The sequence below is a fragment of the Scomber japonicus genome, chromosome 11 (assembly GCF_027409825.1).
Source record: "Scomber japonicus isolate fScoJap1 chromosome 11, fScoJap1.pri, whole genome shotgun sequence".
NCBI classification, from domain to species: domain Eukaryota; kingdom Metazoa; phylum Chordata; class Actinopteri; order Scombriformes; family Scombridae; genus Scomber; species Scomber japonicus.
Genome location: NC_070588.1, coordinates 32,013,440 through 32,034,387, shown reverse-complemented (window position 1 = coordinate 32,034,387; position 20,948 = coordinate 32,013,440). Strand labels below are relative to the sequence as shown.

Below are 20,948 nucleotides of genomic sequence, written 5' to 3'. Positions count from 1 at the left end.
CAGTAATGCTAGATTACATACAATATGAAAGCAGTGTGGGAATGGCAGAGAACTGTCAGTAATCCGTAAAATAAGGCTGACTGAATGGTTAGCAGCCACGTCCTGCTGTGAGGCTGCAGTGGAAACACATGTGTTTTTGGAGGCATACACATTAATATGCCAGCACACTAAAAGATAACATACTGTGATTCAGGTCTGACTGTAAAATAACATGTACAGTAGACATGTCATTACTTTACATAAACACATTCAATGGCTGGCTGAAAAATATCAGACATAAATGTTATCTAATCCAGACATTTCTGCATTTTTCTTCAGTGATGATATACACACAAGGGCACTCAGAAGTTTTTACTTGTAACAACATGACATCATAGCCCTAGTGCTACACTGATTCTGGTTGGTTTGGTGCTCTTGAAAGCTAACGCTGCTCGTGCAGACAACATTAATTCTATATAACTTATATAGCAGACTTTATATTCTAGATCCCTTATCATTAAGGAGCCCAGAGGTAACTCAAAAATATGAATGAGCTTTTTGAATATATATTATGATGATCATTTGTAACCCTATGATTAGGTATCCAGACACAAATACATGAGGATGCACTTATTTGCTCATGACTTCCACACAAAGTCACACCATCACACATGTATTCCATCCACAGGAAGCAGAGACAGATACACTCCAAAGCTTTCACACAGTCACATGTGATATTTCAACTTCCTCTAAACTAACTACCTCCTACACACCTGAAGATACGGCCCGCTGTAAAGATGTGCTCAATAAGCATTTCATCATGTATGTAAAATTACTACAAATTCCGACTATAATCTGCTCTGAAGAAAGTGCTTGTATGGATTACTGGTGAGGATGTTACCAAAAGCTTCAACTTGAATGAAAACCCAAACATCAGTCTGCTCTTCTTATTCTCTGCTGAAATGAATGCCTTTGTTACATCTGAAATAACCAAACAGGACAAAACACTTCTTTTAGAGTGAATACTTTCGCTCCTGATTTACTGCTGCTGATGAGCGTGTGCGTGTGTGTGTGTGTGTGTGTGTGTGTGTGTGTGTGTGTGTGTGTGTGTGTGTGTGTGTGTGTGTGTGTGTGTGTGTGTGTGTGTGTGTGTGTGTGTGTGTGTGTGTGTGTGTGTGTGTGTGTGTGTGCGTGTCCAGGTGTCTGTGTACCTGGGTCGAGGTGGATTTTCCTTTCATCAACCTCAGCTGCTCACTGGGTCAGAGCGCTACGCCAGATACGGCTCTGCCATCGCAGCACTGGGAGACCTGGACATGGATGGCTACAATGGTAAGAGAGGCCATCACATCTATACGTATCAGTGCTGAGTATGGACCTGCATCCTGACCTGGATCATTCCTGGCCTGCCTCACATCTTGTGTTTTTATTACTGATTCTCACTGTCGCTCCTCCAGATGTGGCCATCTCTGCTCCTTATGGAGGAGGTCTCGATCACAACGGCTTGGTGTACATTCATAATGGCCGTTCGGCAGGGCCTGACCCGACACCTTCCCAGGTAAATACAGCCAGACGTGTCATTACATCACACCTCCTTTTTATATCATAAAACACACTTAAACTCTGTGATTGTTTATCATATTGTTGCACATAAGGATTCCCCTGCATCTTCTGACATTATATTCAATAGGACAGCTACTACGAAAAGCAAAAGCCAAAACATAACTCAAGTTTATTGTTAGCATGTTGTGTGTTAATTCAGGTCCTGCAAGGGAAATGGGCCTCCAGCTCCATGCCTGCTAGCTTTGGATACTCCATTACTGGAAATACTGACATAGATCAGAATGGATATCCAGGTACAGACACACACACACACACACACACACACACACACACACACACACACACACACACACACACACATACAAAGCAAGGATCAAATGAATGTCTGTACTGCTGCTGTGAAAACCGCTGATGTATGTCTCTGTCTTACAGATTTAATAGTAGGAGTGTTTGGAGCAGACAAAGCAGTTTTATACAGGTAATCAAACTCTCTCTGTGTGTGTGTGTGTGTGTGTGTGTGTGTGTGTGTGTGTGTGTGTGTGTGTGTGTGTGTGTTGCCTCCCCTGCTGTGGTTGTGTGTGTCTCTGATGCTGCTGATGGAAGTTAAGGAGTTTAATGAGCGAGGCCACCTCTGATATCAAAGAACTACTGCTTTCATTCACTTTTCTCCTACTGACTTTATGGCTGCTGTTGCTACACATTTAACCATTTCAGTACAGAGCTGTGTTGCCCTGTATTTCCTTATGCAGCTTTACCCCTGCACCTAATTATATCTTCAATGTTTAATGGAGGTCTGCATTAATCAGCCACTCATCAGTATCACCTTTCTTTTAGCATATTTAAAGGATCATTTTAGTTAAACAGCAAAAAGTAAAAGCTTTTACTGTTTTCGGTTGTTTTGTATTGGTGATATTATTGTTAATATTTTTTTCTCCACATAACTATTTTGATATTATGTAGATTTGTGTGTCTAACAATGTGGCAACAAGTATTTAAGTTTTTGAGTTGAGCAGATATACTTGCATTGTGCTGCATTTTTGTAGTGTATATATGTACTTTAATGAGGGTTAGAGAAACATGATTTATTGTCCAAGTATACATGTAATGAGCTTTGCACATGTGAGTGTGTGCAGTATAAAGACTGGAGACAGGGAAGGTGTTGTTGTGACAGCGGAGTGGCTGCATAAAAGGAGAAATTATTTCACATACACAAATTAATCTCAAAGTCCAATTAAAAAGTATCCTTGTCATAAGTCAAAAAGGCTTAAACTCATGTTCTGAGAAAACTTTATGAGCTGAATTGAGATGTGTGTGTCTGTTGTGAACAGGCTGCATGGTGAAGATGATTTATAGTGACTCATATTGTGCACAAACATAAATAATAACAAACATGTATATCAAACTGACACATATAAGCACATAAGCATTCATAGCATCCTCACTGACCTCTCTGTGTGTGTGTGTGTGTGTGTGTGTGTGTGTGTGTGTGTGTGTGTGTGTGTGTGTGTGTGTGTGTGTGTGTGTGTGTGTGTGTGTGTGTGTGTGTGTGTGTGTGTGTGTGTGTGTGTGTGTGTGTGTGTGTGTGTGTGTGTGTGTGTGTGTCAGAGCCCGTCCAGTGATCAGTGTGAATGCTACATTAGACATGACACCTCAGATCATCAACCCAGAGGAAAAGACCTGCATGCTTCCTGGAACCACCACATATGTGTCCTGGTGAGTTCTCACATGTTTCACTTACCTTGAAAGAGTAAAATTCCCTAGGGATTTTAACATTATAACAATATAAATAGGTAAAAACACACAATACAATATATTTATGTGTATATTACATTTGAACCTCTCCTTTTAAGCAGTTTGATTAGTGTATTCTACAACATTTCTGCTCTGCATTGATGGAAGCTGTCATATGGTATAAAGCTGACTGTAACTAACAGTTTGTGTGTGTGTTCCAGTTTCAGGGTGAAGTACTGTCTGAAAGCCAGTGGCAGAGGAGCTCCAGCCTCTCTCAGTGAGTCAAATACCACCTGTTACCTGCTTTGCTTTAGAATCACACACACATTCATGCATACATGTGTAAGACCATTACATGACCTCCTCATCTCATAACCATCTCTCTGTGTCCTTCTCAGATTTTCGTGTGGAGCTCATTTTGGACCGTCTGAAGCAAAAGGAGGCGACTAAACGTGTCCTCTTCCTGCACAGTCGCACCTTTCAGTACTCTAAGAACATGACGGTGGCAAACGGCAAAGCCCCAGCCTGTGAGGAGCAGGAGGTCTTCCTCAGGGTAAGGAACACAAAGGAAACATTCTAGATGAAAGAAGAAACTCCACACACCAGCAAATGAAATGCTTTTGAAGACCATTGAGTTCCACAGTTTATTTTCTTTTAGATCATATTTATCATGCTGGTAATTTGAATATTGATGCAGATCAGTCTGCAGAAAGTAATCTTTCACAGTTCACAGTTCATGTGTTTGCTGCTTTTCTTTGGGTCGATACAAAACATTAGATAATGAGACAGCTGATACTTGTGTTTGATAATATAACCAACCATTTTTGCATAGGATTCCTATCAAAATAATATCTATATAAATAATAATATATTAAACAGATTTATAATTTTACAGATTACAGTCTTATCTCTACCTATTTGAATGTGGGCTATAGTGTGAAAAACACCTGCAGTTGCAGATTTTTTCGTGTGTCTCCATTTTTTCACACTATTTTATTGATGACAGAAAGGAAGGTGACTACTATACCATGTAAACAATGACATTTGTAATTACTATTCTCTCTCTCTCTCTCTCTCTCTCTCTCTCTCTCTCTCTCTCTCTCTCTCTCTCTCTCTCTCTCTCTCTCTCTCTCTCTCTCTCTCTCTCTCTCTCTCTCTCTCTCTCTCTCTCTCTCTCTCCCACTATCTCTCTCTCCCACTCTCTCTCTCACTCCCTCCATCTGTTTCTCTCTCTTGCTCTCAGGATGATCGTGAGTTTCGAGATAAGATCACTCCCATCTCGGTGGTGATGGAGTACAGTCTGGACTACCAGCGGGCTGCAGACCAAACTGGACTGCTCCCAATCCTGGACATGTCAGCCCCGTCCAACGTCACCAAGCAGGTAACATGGCTCTGTAGCTTCTTTGATGCATGCACTGCACTGAAATTCTCCTGACATCACCCGGAGGAGCTGAATAGAAATGTCCTTACTACCCAGTACAAAGTCTATGTGATGTCTGATCGAGCCCAATCCTCAAAGGGCAATCCTTTAGAGATTTCAGAGTGAGTGAGTGAGTGAGTGAGTGAGTGAGTGAGTGAGTGAGTGAGTGAGTGAGTGAGTGAGTGAGTGAGTGAGTGAGTGAGTGAGTGAGTGCTGCAAGTGCAACAAAATCTAGCAGTAAGGGAGAAGCAACGAATAATTTATCAAACAGCTTGTTGAAAAAGTACGACTGAATTCCAGCAGTTAACTCCCCTCTCATCCACAGCTGGTGCTGCATAAGCACAGCGGCCAGCTCTAGTGCTACTGGGAGAGACTTCCTGTGATTTCTCATAAAATAAAAGCGGTTTTATTTCTGAGCTTAAATTACAACCACAGTTTCATTTTTGCCTCCTCCTCCTTGTTTTATTATGTCAGGTTGGGTTGACCACAGGGTTTGTAGTTGTGTATGACTTATTTTGTCTGAGTTGCTTACCTTGCTTTCCCTTCCTTCCACCTCTCTCTTTCTTGACTTTCTTTGTGCCCTTAGGCTCACATCCTGTTGGACTGTGGAGATGACAACATCTGTAAGCCTGACCTGAAGTTGTCAGTGAAGAGGTGGGTGCTCTCTGCTCATTAGTACTGTCTGCATGCTGGAGTGATCATAGTTATCAGGGTCAGGGTTTCATCTGAATTAATACGCTTATTCACAGGGTGATGTAGTAATTACAAGTCTGGCTGATATTTACCTCTTTTTTAAAAAACAAATGTCAATGAATTTTTTTTTTGTTCATTCTTCTCTGTATCAAAATTCAAGTGTAGTTTCTCTTAATAACAAAGAAATATTAGGCTGAAATAAAAAGTTTAGCAGCACAATAACTGTATTGCATTACCATTATTGTTCTTTATTGTACATCAGTGACCGTGATCAGATCTACATTGGGGATGATAACGCTCTGACTCTGGAGATCAGTGCTGAAAACCAGGGAGAGGGAGCCTACGAGGCCGAACTCCATGTTTACCCTCCACAACAGGCTGACTTTACTGGAGTAGTCCGCAGTCAGGTAACGTCACTTCCACTGGGGCCTGAGCATCACTGGAAATCCCATTATACAACTGGTGCCTTAGAATTATAGTTTAAATAATCTTTAAATCTAAAGATAAGCAGCCGATTCTACATTCATATTAGTTTGATCATATAGGAATAAACAAGATTACTAAACTAAGCAGAAGCTACTTGACAGCTTTCACACATTTCACATCATTTTGCAGACTTTTGTTGGATCACAGCTGCAGGAAGTGTGAAAAACAGCTTCTGATTACTTCCAGGGGAAATCTCACACTCTTTCTCAGATCTATTGATCCTCCTGCTTTGTGATGCTGCAGCCATCACCAAACAGGATTACTATTACTCATCTCAGTGTCTCAACAGTAGACAGCAATAAACTCTGATTACATTAATCGGATAGTTACAAACTCTTATCAACAGATGGGATGATAAATTCCGCAAATTCTACTCTCTAAATGTCCATTCCATGAATTATAACGGATTAAAGACGGAAGATTAAAACATAATAAGTAGTCAGTTTAAGTGATGGACAGTTTGCAGGAGTTTTGGGTTCCTTCACTCAGTTATAAACATCTAATAATTCTTTTCAAACTCTGAACAAAGCAGCCCACTTCAGTTTATGGTCAGTTCAGTCATGTGATTAAATCCAAGGTTGCAGTATTTTAGAACTAACAGCAGTATTGTTGTGATATTTACTGTAGTATTTTGGACAACAATAGTGGTAGCATGAACATTTGATACTATCACATCTCTAATGAATGTGTGGTCTTGAACAGGTCCTCTCCAGGCTGTCCTGTGCTTACAAGAAGGAGAACCAGACCAAAATGGTGGTGTGTGATCTGGGAAACCCTATGAAAGGAGGAACCAAGGTGAGTAATAACTGCTGTCAGCCTCATCACTGTACCTGTTCATAGTAGTGTCGTATCCTCCTGCTGCACTGATCCTACAGACTTCATTACAGAGGCTTGCTGACCATACAGTGAAGGACAATCTGATACAATATCAGGAAAATCAGATGAAGAAAACAAAGCATCAACAAGAATGATATTAACTGTCAGAAGGTTAAGAGTGGGAATCTAACCTTTTGATAGATTGATTTGATAAATAACACATAATTTAATATTTTACTATTACATTAGAATAAACTGTGTTGTAGACTGTGTTACATAAATTATACAACATTTGTCCACAAATAGGCAAAACTAAACAGCCAAATTCTTTAGGGAGATTTATGACTTCAGGATGAATAACTCAGTAAGAGTATGTGTTTCCTGTCATTCTGAATGTTACAGGATAAAGCTGGTGATTTTCTCTATTTTTCTTAATATCAACAAATCTTATATGTGCAGCACTAAACCAACGATGAGCTCGTCCTACTTACAAGTATTGTGTTTATCCAAAGCCTGACGTACCTTGTTCTTTTCATTCTTATGAGATTTGTTGATAATAAGAGAAACCTTAAGAAAATGGTAGCAGGCAGTTGTTTTATATGATGATCTAAACATGGGTTTTGTTTGTTGTCTCCACTCTCTGACTGCTCCGTTTTCTGTCCCTCCCTGTACTGTGATTGATTAGGTGCTGGCTGAGTTGCGCTTCAGCGTACACCAGCTGTCGGAGGAGGACACTTCTGTCAAGTTTGATGTGCAGATGGTCAGGTACAGTCCAACCTGGTACTGAATAAAATGATTTTTACAGTGCTTGATCATACCAGACTGAAAAGAAGGAGACACTGTGACTCAGGCACAGAGTCATAATTGAGTTCAATCAGAACATATGACACACATGCTGCTGACTTAGAAATCTAGAAAAAATAGCTTGTTGTAACTGCAGATCTTGCAACAAATATTTGTAAATGTTCTTCAGTCTTTAGAGTAATCCTGTGATTGTTGTCAGTTTCCGGGGTAACGGTGCAAACAATAGCTAATTCTAACTGACTTTTAATAGAGCCAATTAAATCTAAACAGAAACAGGTTAAACACTGAGACTCAGAACAGTATACCTGCTGCTTTCATCTCTCATGATGAAAAGATGAAACATGATCATCCACCTAAACAGAAGTTTATTTATTTTTTTATTAAAAAAGGATGACAGGAGTGACAGAATGATTGTTATTGAATTATTTGCTTGTTACAGCTTGACCTACACTTCACTTTGAATCAATGACAGTGACGTTGTGTCACTCCTGTCCATATGTGCAGCAGCCCATGTGAGGCAGACCACCATTATACAGTATAATCACATTTAGAATATTCATTGACAGCCTTAGTTGTAGGTACAGTGAGTACCTCAGTGGGAGAAACAAATCCATGAATTTGAAAGCTATCAGATTGACATGTCTCCATGGTGTTAAGTTAAACAGCAGGAACAAACTGTTGACATCACACGGTAAATTAGCAGGGATGTCTGTTTGGCCAACACAGTGACTTGTTTGCTGGACAACCCATTTTTTGTTTTGTTTTTTTATTTGAGCTGGAAGCTGTTATTTTTACCTTTTTGGCATTTTTGCCTTTATTTGTTAGTAGATCAGCAGACAGGAAACAAGAGAAGAGGGGATAAGAGTGGAATCAAACAGACATTGTGCTCATGTGGTATGTGTCAGGGTGCCAAGAGGCTGCATCTCTTCAGCAGGCTCAGTCCTTCCATCAGCATTCATTAGAGCAAAGTTGTTTCTCTCACACTGCTCATTTAAATAACAAAAACTTTCCTGAAACTGAAGGAAGCTGCACACAGCTCAGCTCAGCAGCACAGACATTCTTCTGAGTGAATGTGTTTGTGTTTGTGGAAAGCAGAGGTATGTTAATGACAGGTTTCAGTAACCCTTGGTTACAGTCTGACAGCTCTGTCCTCTTCAGTTCTCTGACACTGTCGCTAAGCTCTTTCAAATGTGTCAGCAAACCTGTGTGGGTGGAGCTGTTTGGGAGGATGCACTTAAATGTTTTGACTCAAATGATTCTCTTAAATAATCCATGAATTGTTTGATGTTTAAATATATCTACATATAGTTTCAGTTTGTGTGGAAACTCCACACACACCATCCTCCTCTCTGTCAGGTCCAAGATAGCAGCGCCACCTTGTGGGTGTTTGTAGCACAGCAGCAGCAGAAACATCCATCCATCTGTTTAAAGTCTTCATTCTCTTCTTCTTATTCTCTTGTTTCTTGTTTAGTTTTCATCACATGCTGATGATGGATCCATTCTCTATGTGTGTTCTTTGTGTTTTAGCTCTAACCAGTTCAACAACACCAGTCCTCGAGTGTCCAGCATCACCAAGTTGGCAGTCCTCGCCAAAGTCTCCATCAGAGGGTAAAACACACACACACACACACACACACACACTAGAGTTGCAACTAACAGGGACGCTTATCGATTACTCTTCTTATCAACTCTGTCTCCTGATAAATTATAGTTAATTAATTATTAGTTTTGTCAATGAAATGCGAGACATTAGGGAGAAATACCAAGTACAATTTCACAAAGTTAACCAACAGTCCAAAACCAAAATCACTAAATGCTTAAAAATAAAAATGAAATACTATATGTATATGGGTTAATCATATGAATGATTATCCCATCATAACGACAGTTGATGATTTGTTGTGTGTGTGTGTGCGTGTGTGTGTGTGTGTGTGCGTGCGTGTGCGTGTGCGTGTGCGTGTGCATGTGCGTGTGCGTGTGTTCCTCCCAGGACATCGTCTCCTGGTCAGGTGCTGCTGCCCATCGCTAACTGGAAACCTAAAGAGCCTCCTGTAGTTGGAGAGGACATTGGACCACAAATAGTGCACGTCTATGAGGTACACACACACACACACACACATATGCATTATATATATTGATATATACATTAGGGTTCTCTGTGTAGATGCACTGGAGGTTTGAAGTTTCCACATCATACTTGTGTAAGATGCATACTGGGCCATTGGCTCCAAACTAGTTGTGATGTCACAAATTCTGATCTTAGGCATATCACAGTGAAGCAACAATAAGAAAACACATCTTTTGATACATGGTTTGACATTAATTTTCAGTGGATCAAATATGTGATTGGTGGTCTGGTGGTGTCAGCGGTGCAGTACTGGCTTGTTTGAAGCAATCATTTAACACTGAGATAAATGTTTGGTCTGTCAGCTCCAGAACAGTGGGCCCAGTACTTTCAGTAAAGCCACGCTGGATGTGGAATGGCCGTACCAGTTTAAGAATGGCTCTCTGCTCCAAATCATCAGCTACGACACAGAGGGACCCATCAACTGCACCACCGACATGAAGATCAACCCATCCAACGTCTCGGTGAGAATACACAAAAGCAAGCACACAGGTCCAGGAAGTTTAGTCAAAGTTTGCTGTGTCTGTGTGTTAATCCACTGATTGTAATATTTACAGTCTGACCTAAAGAAGCTGTTTTTATGGCGATATAACTGTATTAACTTTGCTCGTTATTTGTCAATCTAAACTGGCAGCTGGCTAGTAAGCTTCATGGGTAGCAAGTGGCATATAGATAAATATATAATTCATTACAGCTAAATGTCCACCATCAATAGTCAAAATGGATTGTGTGCCTTTAAGTTAGCCCAGAAAAAGGTGATCCCTGGGGGAGTAATATTACTGTCCTATTCTTAGTACTAACTGTACAGTAATACTGTGTGTGTGTGTGTGTGTGTTAGAACCCGCTGACCTCAGAGAAGAACACCACTGTTGTCGCACCACCCAGAGAGAGAGAGACTGAGGGACGAAACCGAAACCACATCCGCAAGCGAGACCTGGAGTCAAGAGACGCAGATAACGACCTGCCAATTCTGGTATATACACCACACACACAAACCTGGAGGTTTAATTAATATGTGACATTTGGTTCTCAGTTGCTGTTGTCTGTATTTATTGTGGAGAAACAGTTAAATCAGTTTGACATTGGGTTCTTTTTTAAAGTATGAACACTGTTGGTGAACAGGCTGCTTGAAAGTATGTGAACCTCTTCTATTACTATGTTTATTATTTTCATTATTTCAAACAAGCAGGTAAATGCAATCAACTGGTACAAAATTGGTGGCCAAATGATGCAATGAACAGACCAATGGAATGAGAGATTTTTAGGAAAGAAATCAGGCAGCACTGATTGAAACAGACATCACATCAGGTCAGTTTAGTGTTACAGGTCAATGATGCTAAGAAGAAAAGAATTTGTGTGGGAAAAGCTTCATGTCTCTATATAAAGCAAGGAATCCTTCTGTCCGTCTGTATGTATGTTGTTTGTGGATCTCTTGAACCATTCATCTGATCAACTCCACTCTTGGTGGGTGCATAGCCAGGGAACAGTGAATTTGGTACAGTTTGGACACACGATGCCTGACAATCTGACCCTGTCTAGACAGAAAGTGTAACATTAGCAGCACATTTAGCACACCAGCAGTGAGTGACTACACAGGTGGTGTTCAGGTACATTGTGGAGCATAGGTCACCAGTGTTTTGAAAGTGCTCAGAGCCTAATGGCTGTAGTGGCAGTTAAAACCAGTTTGTCTCATATGCTCTGAGACTGTGATGATTGTGAAGCACAAACATACACACTCAAATCTGAAACAAAGGCACAGTAATAGGAACATCTAAGAGCCCAATTTGATTCATCCACTTTATTTTAGGATGCACATTATTTTATTTTTAAATGCAGTACTTGTTTTAACTTAAAATGAAAACAGAGCATGGAATGTATTTTTCTATGCATTGAAGTAGCAGTAGAATCATACATTCAGGAATATTGTAAAATCTTCTGAACATAACCTGAAGTTGTCAGTTGTGAAGTGAAAGCTTGGTTTAAGATGGATTGTACAACCAAGCAAGAGAGACTGATTGGTTGCTATGGAAACCATTTGGTTGAGGTTATTGCTGCAGCACTCTATTCACATAGTTTGTTAAATCATATTTTCTTGTTTTGTTTTACTTTATTATTTGAGATGTCAGTATTATGAATTGGGGTATAACATTTCATTTGTTTTATTTTTTTCTAATCTCCATAAGGTTTACATACTTTCAAGCAGCACATGTATATGTACTATATAACATCAAGTACATGAAGATCACCATCATTTAGTCAGTTTTTTTATATGAGGAAGGACTGACTAAAGGCAAGGTCACAATTAAATCCATCATGATGTTTAAACACTATTAACATCAGTCAGTCACAGTGGCTGTCTGAGCTTCTGTCTATTTTTGCTCGGCTTTTTTCTTTCCTCAATAAAGACAACAGGTGAGAGATAATCCTGTCATTACAACTGACTATTAATTGATAAGTGGAAACTCGCACTCTGTTAGACATTTCTATATGAATAACTGTGTGTGTGTGTGTGTGTGTGTGTGTGTGTGTGTGTGTGTGTGTGTGTGTGTGTGTGTGTGTGTGTGTGTGTGTGTGTGTGTGTGTGTGTGTGTGTGTGTGTGTGTGTGTGTGTGTGTGTGTAAAGGACTGCAACACAGCAGAGTGTGGACGGCTGAGATGTCAGGTTGGTCGTTTGGAGAGGAAGAAGAATGCCATCCTCTTCATCTACTCCAGACTGGATGTCAAAAACTTTCTCAAGGTAAACACATTATATTTCCAATCACAATCACAATAAATGAATCCTGATGAAGCTAACTTATGAAAAAACTGAAAACAGGTCTTCAAACACATACTTCACATATTTAGTTATTGGGTTTTAATGAACATTTGCTCAGTATAATTCATTTGCACAAAGGACTTTGGATCAACAGCTAAGTTCACATTATGTCAGATATTAAGATATGTGGCAAACATTAGGGATGGGCCATACCACTTATTTTTGTTTTGATACAATACCAAGTAATTCTAGGGTTAGTATACTAAGTAATACTAGGGTTAGTATACTAAGTAATGCTAGGGTTAGTATACTAAGTAATACTAGGGTTAGTATACTAAGTAATGCTAGGGTTAGTATACTAAGTAATACTAGGGTTAGTATACCAAGTAATACTAGGGTTAGTATACTAAGTAATGCTAGGGTTAGTATACTAAGTAATACTAGGGTTAGTATAGTAAGTAATGCTAGGGTTAGTATACTAAGTAATACTAGGGTTAATATACCAAGTAATACTAGGGTTAGTATACTAAGTAATGCTAGGGTTAGTATACTAAGTAATACTTGGGTTAGTATACTAAGTAATACTGGGGTTAGTATACCATGTAATACTAAGGTTAGTATACTAAGTAATGCTAGGGTTAGTATACCAAGTAATACTAGGGTTAGTATACTAAGTAATGCTAGGGTTAGTATACCAAGTAATACTGGCGTTAGTATACTAAGTAATACTAGGGTTAGTATACCAAGTAATACTAGGGTTAGTATACCAAGTAATACTAGGGTTAGTGTACTAAGTAATACTAGGGTTAATACACCAAGTAATACTGGAGTTAGTATACTAAGTAATACTAGGGTTAGTATACCAAGTAATACTGGAGTTAGTATACTAAGTAATACTAGGGTTAGTATACTAAGTAATACTAGTGTTAGTATACCAAGTAATACTAGGGTTAGTATACTAAGTAATACTAGGGTTAGTATACCAAGTAATACTGAAGTTAGTATACTAAGTAATGCTAGGGTTAGTATACTAAGTAATACTAGGGTTAATATACCAAGTAATACTAGGGTTAGTGTACTAAGTAATGCTAGGGCTAGTATACCAAGTAATACTAGGGTTAGTATACCAAGTAATACTAGGGTTAGTGTACTAAGTAATGCTAGGGCTAGTATACCAAGTAATACTGGGGTTAGTATACCAAGTAATACTGGAGTTAGTATACCAAGTAATACTAGGGTTAATATACCAAGTAATACTAGGGTTAGTATACCAAGTAATACTGGAGTTAGTATACTAAGTAATGCTAGGGTTAGTATACTAAGTAATACTCGGGTTAATATACCAAGTAATACTAGTGTTAGTATACTACGTAATACTAGTGTTAGTATACTAAGTAATACTAGGGTTAGTATACTAAGTAATACTAGGGTTAGTATACCAAGTAATACTGGAGTTAGTATACTAAGTAATACTAGGGTTAGTATACTAAGTAATACTAGGGTTAATATACCAAGTAATACTAGGGTTAGTATACTAAGTAATACTCGGGTTAATATACCAAGTAATACTAGGGTTAGTATACTAAGTAATACTAGGGTTAGTATACCAAGTAATACTGGAAGTTAGTATACTAAGTAATACTGGAGTTAGTATACTAAGTAATACTAGGGTTAGTATACTAAGTAACACTAGGGTTAGTATACCAAGTAATACTGGAGTTAGTATACTAAGTAATGCTAAGGTTAGTATACTAAGTAATACTCGGGTTAATATACCAAGTAATACTAGGGTTAGTATACTAAGTAATACTAGTGTTAGTATACCAAGTAATACTGGAGTTAGTATACTAAGTAATACTGGAGTTAGTATACTAATTAATGCTAGGGTTAGTATACTAAGTAATACTCGGGTTAATATACCAAGTAATACTAGGGTTAGTATACTACGTAATACTAGTGTTAGTATACCAAGGAAAACTAGGGTTAGTGTACTAAGTAATGCTAGGGCTAGTATACCAAGTAATACTAGGGTTAGTATACCAAGTAATACTAGGGTTAGTATACTAAGTAATACTAGGGTTAATATACTAAGTAATACTAGGGTTAGTATCCTGATACCAATATCAATACTTTTTTTTTTTTTTTTTTTTAAATCAGACCAAAAAAATATGAAACATCACATTTTTCTATTTATTTTTTTTCATTTATTTAACAAACCAGCAATACAACACTGTTTATACTTCCCATTCATTGTGCTCCATTTGCTTAAGCCAATTCAGTTACATTTTAGTGAGGTAGTATTGGACTATTAATATTGGACTAGAGTAATCACTGAATAAAATGAAGTACTTTGCATTAAAGCCACTCATCATTCACCAGAAAAACTAACTCAAACTCAAAAATAGGCAACTATCTCAGAGATACCTTTGATGTGTGCTAAAGTGGTTGCTTAACTAAACTCCAACATAAGATTCAAACTGAAGCTCTGTAGATCTTTGATCTGTCCCATATTGTTGTTACATTTACACAGCCTTAAAATTGACTACTTTTGCTGTGAAGTAAATAAAACAAAGAAAAGAAAGAAAGAAAAAAGGAAGAAGTGAAGGGGCAGCAAGTCTGCATGCTGACGAAGGAATTTAGAGAGACACCTTAAGCTACTGTAACATTTTATGTGCAATAAACCTTTCATAAAAGCTTAGGTAGGACTAGGATTAGGACACAGACAGTTAGAATAGGCTACTTAATAATTACACATTTTGAATGAAACTATAGCCAAAAACCTGCAGTTTTAATATATGCAACAAAAAAAGTTTACACAGTTAACCCTAGCCCTTACTGCTGGAAACTGCAGTAACTATATTGTTTTTTTTCATGTCCAAAATATTGCATTTCCTGCATATGAACTGCAAAACATGCAGTTTTACTATAACATTACTGCAGTTTGACACTACTACAGTAATGCAGTTTTTTGTGTAAGGTTATAGCTTCACATAGCCTAAATCCAACCGACAGCACTCACTGCAAAAGGCCTAAGCTAATTTACACCAACACCATCAAGACATCCTGTGGAGTATACTACGAAGCCAGGTTACTGGTTTAGCCAGGTCACTTTCAGAGTGACCACTGATCTCCAAAAGAGCGCAAGTAGCAACCTCTCTTTAAATACCCCTCTGCTTTAATTTCACATGCTGAAAATTCTATTATCACCAGTTACCTGGATAATTCCTGCCTTTCTGAAACGCCTCTGTTAATGAAGTATCTGTCTACTCTTTCTCCCCACGTCGTTTCTCTTGTACTTCGTCATACACTTTTGGGTGGCAGTTTTTTAAATGCTCCATTAGATTTGTGGCATTGCCACAATATCTCACAGTTGTCACATATATCACATTTTGATTTGATGCTATTGAACATTTCAAAATAACTCCACACAACACTCTGCAACGAGCACTTGAGTTTGTTTCTGTGTGTGCCTTACGACAGCCGGTCACAGAGCTGAGTTAGAATGCGGAAGGAAAAGTAGTTCCTATCCAAACCAACAATTCAAAGAATGAGCAAAAATACTCCGAAAATTATATTAGATTTAATAATCTGATTAAATGATCAATCTGTATCGATTTTTTTAAAGATGGGAATCGATCACAAAACTATTAGGATTGAAATATCGATATTTTGGTATCAATCCGCCCATCACTAGCCAACATACATACAGCTTTTGTGTAGTTAATTTAACCTGTGCTCTGTGGTTGTGTAACACATACCAGCAGAGGCTGGGACACTCCATGTCTATGCTTGTTAAACAGCTGCTTTCAAAAATATTTCTTGGCTTTTTACTTGACACTGTCAATTATTACACAGGGTCTCTGTTGAACCCTCAAAAAACCTTAAAATGTCTTCAATGTAGTTTTTGATATTCAAGATGTAAAATGTCTTGGAATTGTGTGTGAGCGTAATTATATTTCTTCAGTTTATGTTATTTATCATTACCATTATTTTACATACCAACAACATAACCAATCAACTTATTAAAGTAAAAACTAATCAGCAGTTGGAACTATAATGAAACTATAGTCCTTTATAAAATGAGCTCCATTTAACGCAGTACAACAGTAACATCCTGCTCATAATACATTATGTATGAGTACAACAGTCACATGTGACACTTTTCTGTAATGAGTACTTACTGAAAAAAAATGAAAGTTCTTAAAAGTCATGAAATGTGTACTTAATAAATGTGCAGATACGCTGTTATTACCCTGTTAATAAACCTCACAGCAAAAGAGTAGTGGGTTGGAACCCAGCGGCTGGCTGGAGCTCTTCTGTGTGGAATTTACATGTTCTCCTCCCACCTGTGTGTCTTCCTCCCACACACCAAAAACATGCAGCTTTGGTTCATTGGACACTCTAAATTGCCTGTAGGTGTGAGTGTGAATGAATATGTACCTCTTGATGGACTGGGATTGGCTTCAGCCCCCCTGTGACCCGCAAGAGAGGATAAGTAGTAAAAAAAATAAATGAAAAAAGGAAGAGATAAGAAAGAGAAACTGTAATGTCCATCCATCCATCCATCTTCTTCCGCTTATCCGGGGTCGGGTCGCGGGGGCAGCAGCCTAAGCAGGGAAGCCCAGACTTCCCTCTCCCCAGCCACTTCGTCCAGCTCTTCCCGGGGGACCCCGAGGCGTTCCCAGGCCAGCCGAGAGACATAGTTTCTCCAGCCTGTCCTGGGTCTTCCCCGGGGTCTCCTACCGGTGGGACGTGCCCTGAACACCTGACCAGGGAGGCGTCCGGGAGGCATCCTAATTAGATGCCCGAACCACCTCATCTGGCTCCTCTCGACGCGGAGGAGCAGCGGGTCTACTCCGAGCTCCCTCCAGATGACTGAGCTTCTCACCCTATCTCTAAGGGAGAACCCAGCCACCCTACGGAGGAAGCTCATTTCGGCCGCTTGTACCCGCGATCTTGTTCTTTCGGTCACTACCTAAAGCTCATGACCATAGGTGAGGGTAGGAACGAAGATCGACTGGTAAATCGAGAGCTTCGCCTTTCGGCTCAGCTCCCTCTTCACCACGACGGATCTGTGCAGAGTCCTCATTACTGCAGACGCCGCACCGATCCGCCTGTCGATCTCCCGTTCCATCCTTCCCTCACTCGTGAACAAGACCCCGAGGTACTTGAACTCCTCCACTTGAGGCAGAATCTCATCCCCGACCCGAAGAGTGCACTCCCCCCTTTTCCGGTTGAGGACCATGGCCTCGGATTTGGAGGTGCTGATTCTCATCCCGGCCGCTTCGCACTCGGCTGTGAACCAATCCAGTGAGAGTTGGAGGTCACGGTCTGATGAAGCCAACAGGACCACATCATCTGCAAAAAGCAGTGACCCAATCCTGAGGTCACCAGACCGGACCCCCTCCACACCCTGGCTGCGCCTAGAAATCCCGTCCATAAAAATTATGAACAGGATCGGTGACAAAGGGCAGCCCTGGCGGAGTCCAACCCTCACTGGAAACAAGTCCGACTTACTACCGGCGATGCGGACCAAGCTCTGACACCGGTCGTACAGGGAACGGACGGCCCTTATCAGGGGGTACCCCGTACTCCCGGAGAACCCCCCACAGGATCCCCCGAGGGACACGGTCGAATGCCTTCTCCAAGTCCACAAAACACATGTGGACTGGTTGGGCAAACTCCCATGCACCCTCAAAGATCCTGCAGAGGGTGTAGAGCTGGTCCACTGTTCCACGGCCCGGACGAAAACCACACTGCTCCTCCTGAATCCGAGGTTCAACTACCCGACGGACCCTCCTCTCCAGCACCCCCGAATAGACCTTACCAGGGAGGCTGAGGAGTGCGATTCCCCTGTAATTGGAACACACCCTCCGGTCCCCTTTCCGAAAAAGGGGGACCACCACCCCAGTCTGCCAATCCAGAGGCACTGCCCCCGATGTCCACGCGATGCTGCAGAGTCGTGTCAACCATGACAGCCCCACAACATCCAGGGCCTTGAGGAACTCGGGCCGGATCTCATCCACCCCCGGGGCCCTGCCACCGAGGAGCTTTTTAACCACCTCGGCAACCTCAGCCCCAGAGATAGGAGAGCCCACACCCGAGTCCCCCGGCCCTGCTTCCTTACCGGAAGGCGTGTTGGTGGGATTGAGGAGGTCTTCGAAGTATTCCTTCCACCGATCCACAACGTCCCGAGTCGAGGTCAGCAGCGCACCGTCCCCACTGTACACAGTGTTTACGGCGCACTGCTTCCCCCTCCTGAGACGCCGGATGGTGGTCCAGAATCTCTTCGAAGCCGTCCGGAAGTCTTTTTCCATGGCCTCACCGAACTCCTCCCATGTCCGGGTTTTTGCCTCAGCAACCGCCCTAGCTGCGCTCCGCTTGGTCTGCCGGTACCTGTCTGCTGCCTCCGGAGTCCTACAGGCCAAAAAGGACCTATAGGACTCCTTCTTCAGCTTGACGGCGTCCCTCACCGCCGGTGTCCACCAGCGGGTTCGGGGATTGCCGCCCCGACAGGCACCGACCACCTTGCGGCCACAGCTCCGGTCAGCCGCCTTAACAATGGAGGCACGGAACATGGCCCACTCGGACTCAATGTCCCCCGCCTCCCCCGGTACATGGTTGAAGCTCTCCCGGAGGTGTGAGTTGAAACTCTCTCTGACAGGAGACTCTGCCAGACGTTCCCAGCAGACCCTCACAATGCGTTTGGGCCTGCCAGGTCTGACCGGCATCCTCCCCCACCATCGGAGCCAACTCACCACCAGGTGGTGATCAGTTGACAGCTCCGCCCCTCTCTTCACCCGAGTGTCCAAGACACGCGGCCGCAAGTCCGACGACACGACTACAAAGTCAATCATCGAACTGCGGCCTAGGGTGTCCTGGTGCCAAGTGCACATATGGGTGTCCTGGTGCCAAGTGCACATATGGACACCCTTATGCTTGAACATGGTGTTCGTTATGGACAATCCGTAACGAGCACAGAAGTCCAATAACAGAACACCGCTCGGGTTCAGATCGGGGGGGCCGTTCCTCCCAATCACACCCTTCCAGGTCTCACTGTCGCTACCAACATGGGCGTTGAAGTCCCCCAGCAGAACGAGGGAATCCCCAGAGGGAGTGTTTTCCAGCACCCCCTCCAAGGAGTCCAAAAAGGCTGGATACTCTGAGCTGCTGTTTGGACCGTAGGCACAAACAACAGTCAGGATCCGTCCCCCCACCCGAAGGCGGAGGGAGGCCACCCTCTCGTCTACCGGGGTAAACTCCAACATACAGGCACCAAGCCGGGGGGCAATAAGTATTGCCACCCCTGCCCGGCGCCTGACACCAGTGGCAACTCCAGAGTGGACAAGAGTCCAACCCCTCTCGAGGAGACTGGTTCCAGAGCCCTTGCTGTGCGTCGAGGTGAGGCCGACTATATCTAGCCGGAACTTCTCAACCTCACGCACCAGCTCAGGCTCCTTCCCCACCAGAGAAGTGACGTTCCACGTCCCTAGAGCTAGCTTCTGCAGCCGAGGATCGGACCGCCAAGGTCCCCGCCTTCGGCTGCCGCCCAGCTCACTACACACCCGACCCCTTTGGCCCCTCTCACTGGTGGTGGGTCTGTGGGAGAGGGGTCCCATGTCCCTTTTTCGGGCTGTGCCCGGCCGGGCCCCATGGGTGAAGGCCCGGCCACCAAGCGCTCGCCTCTGAGCCCCACCCCCAGGCCTGGCTCCAGGGGGGGGCCCCGGTGACCCGCGTCCGGGCAAGGGACTCGAATGACCAACTATCTTGCTCGTCATTGGGGTCTTTTGAGCTACCTTTTGTCTGGCCCCTCCCCCGGGACCTGTTTGCCATGGGAGACCCTACCAGGGGCATAAAGCCCCCGACAACTGAGCTCCTGGGGTCATTGGGACACGCAAACCCCTCCACCACGGTAAGGTAGTAGCTCGGAGATGGAAAATAAAAATGGCAATAATTTTAAAATGACACCGAAATGTTGGCAGGTATTGTCATGTGAAGTATAAACTTGGAGTTAAAGACAAACAATAAAAGCCTTAGTGAACCATATCATGTTTGGTTCCTCCTGTGTATTCTGGAGCTTTCTGCACTAGTTAAGCTACAATCAGTTCTAACAGAGTCAGAAAAGCATTTTAAATCATCTTTAAGATTCTTTCAGGAAACCAGCCCTGGTTAGTTTCATATTGTGATTCACTGTCTTATTGAATCATCTCCATTAACATACCTGGTAGAAGCTACATTGGCTACTGTCTTTTCTGGGAGTGCTCTTTAGTTTCTAGGCCTGTTGTGAATTTTTGGACATGATTTTCCCTCAGCAGGAGGATGGTGATGTAGTCTAATGTGTCTGAATGACAGATGTGTCTGCTTTTTCTTTTCAGACTGAGAATCAGAATCGTTCATATGTGGTTCGATCTACGGCCTCGTTCAATGTCATAGAGATGCCATACAAGAACCTGAAGTCAGACCCACCATCCAATAGTACTACTGTAAGACACACACACATACACATTCTCTCTCTCTTTGCTTCTAATCCTGCTCTTCATCTGTTGGCTATTTTGAGATTGTGTATAAAAGTTTTTTTT

The 20,948-nt window shown here is 41.9% G+C and overlaps 1 protein-coding gene across 1 annotated transcript in view; it reads left to right on the top strand.

Moving 5' to 3' along the window:
* Positions 1-20,948, top strand: part of itgav (integrin, alpha V) — a 58,365-nt gene that overhangs the window by 34,678 nt on the left and 2,739 nt on the right. Inside the window, exons 13-30 of the mRNA XM_053328031.1 lie at positions 1,179-1,308; positions 1,434-1,534; positions 1,739-1,832; positions 1,972-2,017; positions 3,145-3,252; positions 3,492-3,547; positions 3,669-3,823; positions 4,514-4,651; positions 5,277-5,344; positions 5,646-5,790; positions 6,572-6,664; positions 7,371-7,450; positions 9,017-9,097; positions 9,480-9,585; positions 9,920-10,078; positions 10,453-10,587; positions 12,238-12,351; positions 20,745-20,852. Coding sequence (XP_053184006.1) covers positions 1,179-1,308; positions 1,434-1,534; positions 1,739-1,832; positions 1,972-2,017; positions 3,145-3,252; positions 3,492-3,547; positions 3,669-3,823; positions 4,514-4,651; positions 5,277-5,344; positions 5,646-5,790; positions 6,572-6,664; positions 7,371-7,450; positions 9,017-9,097; positions 9,480-9,585; positions 9,920-10,078; positions 10,453-10,587; positions 12,238-12,351; positions 20,745-20,852 — 1,917 coding nt within the window. The remainder of the gene's footprint in view (positions 1-1,178; positions 1,309-1,433; positions 1,535-1,738; positions 1,833-1,971; positions 2,018-3,144; positions 3,253-3,491; positions 3,548-3,668; positions 3,824-4,513; positions 4,652-5,276; positions 5,345-5,645; positions 5,791-6,571; positions 6,665-7,370; positions 7,451-9,016; positions 9,098-9,479; positions 9,586-9,919; positions 10,079-10,452; positions 10,588-12,237; positions 12,352-20,744; positions 20,853-20,948) is intronic.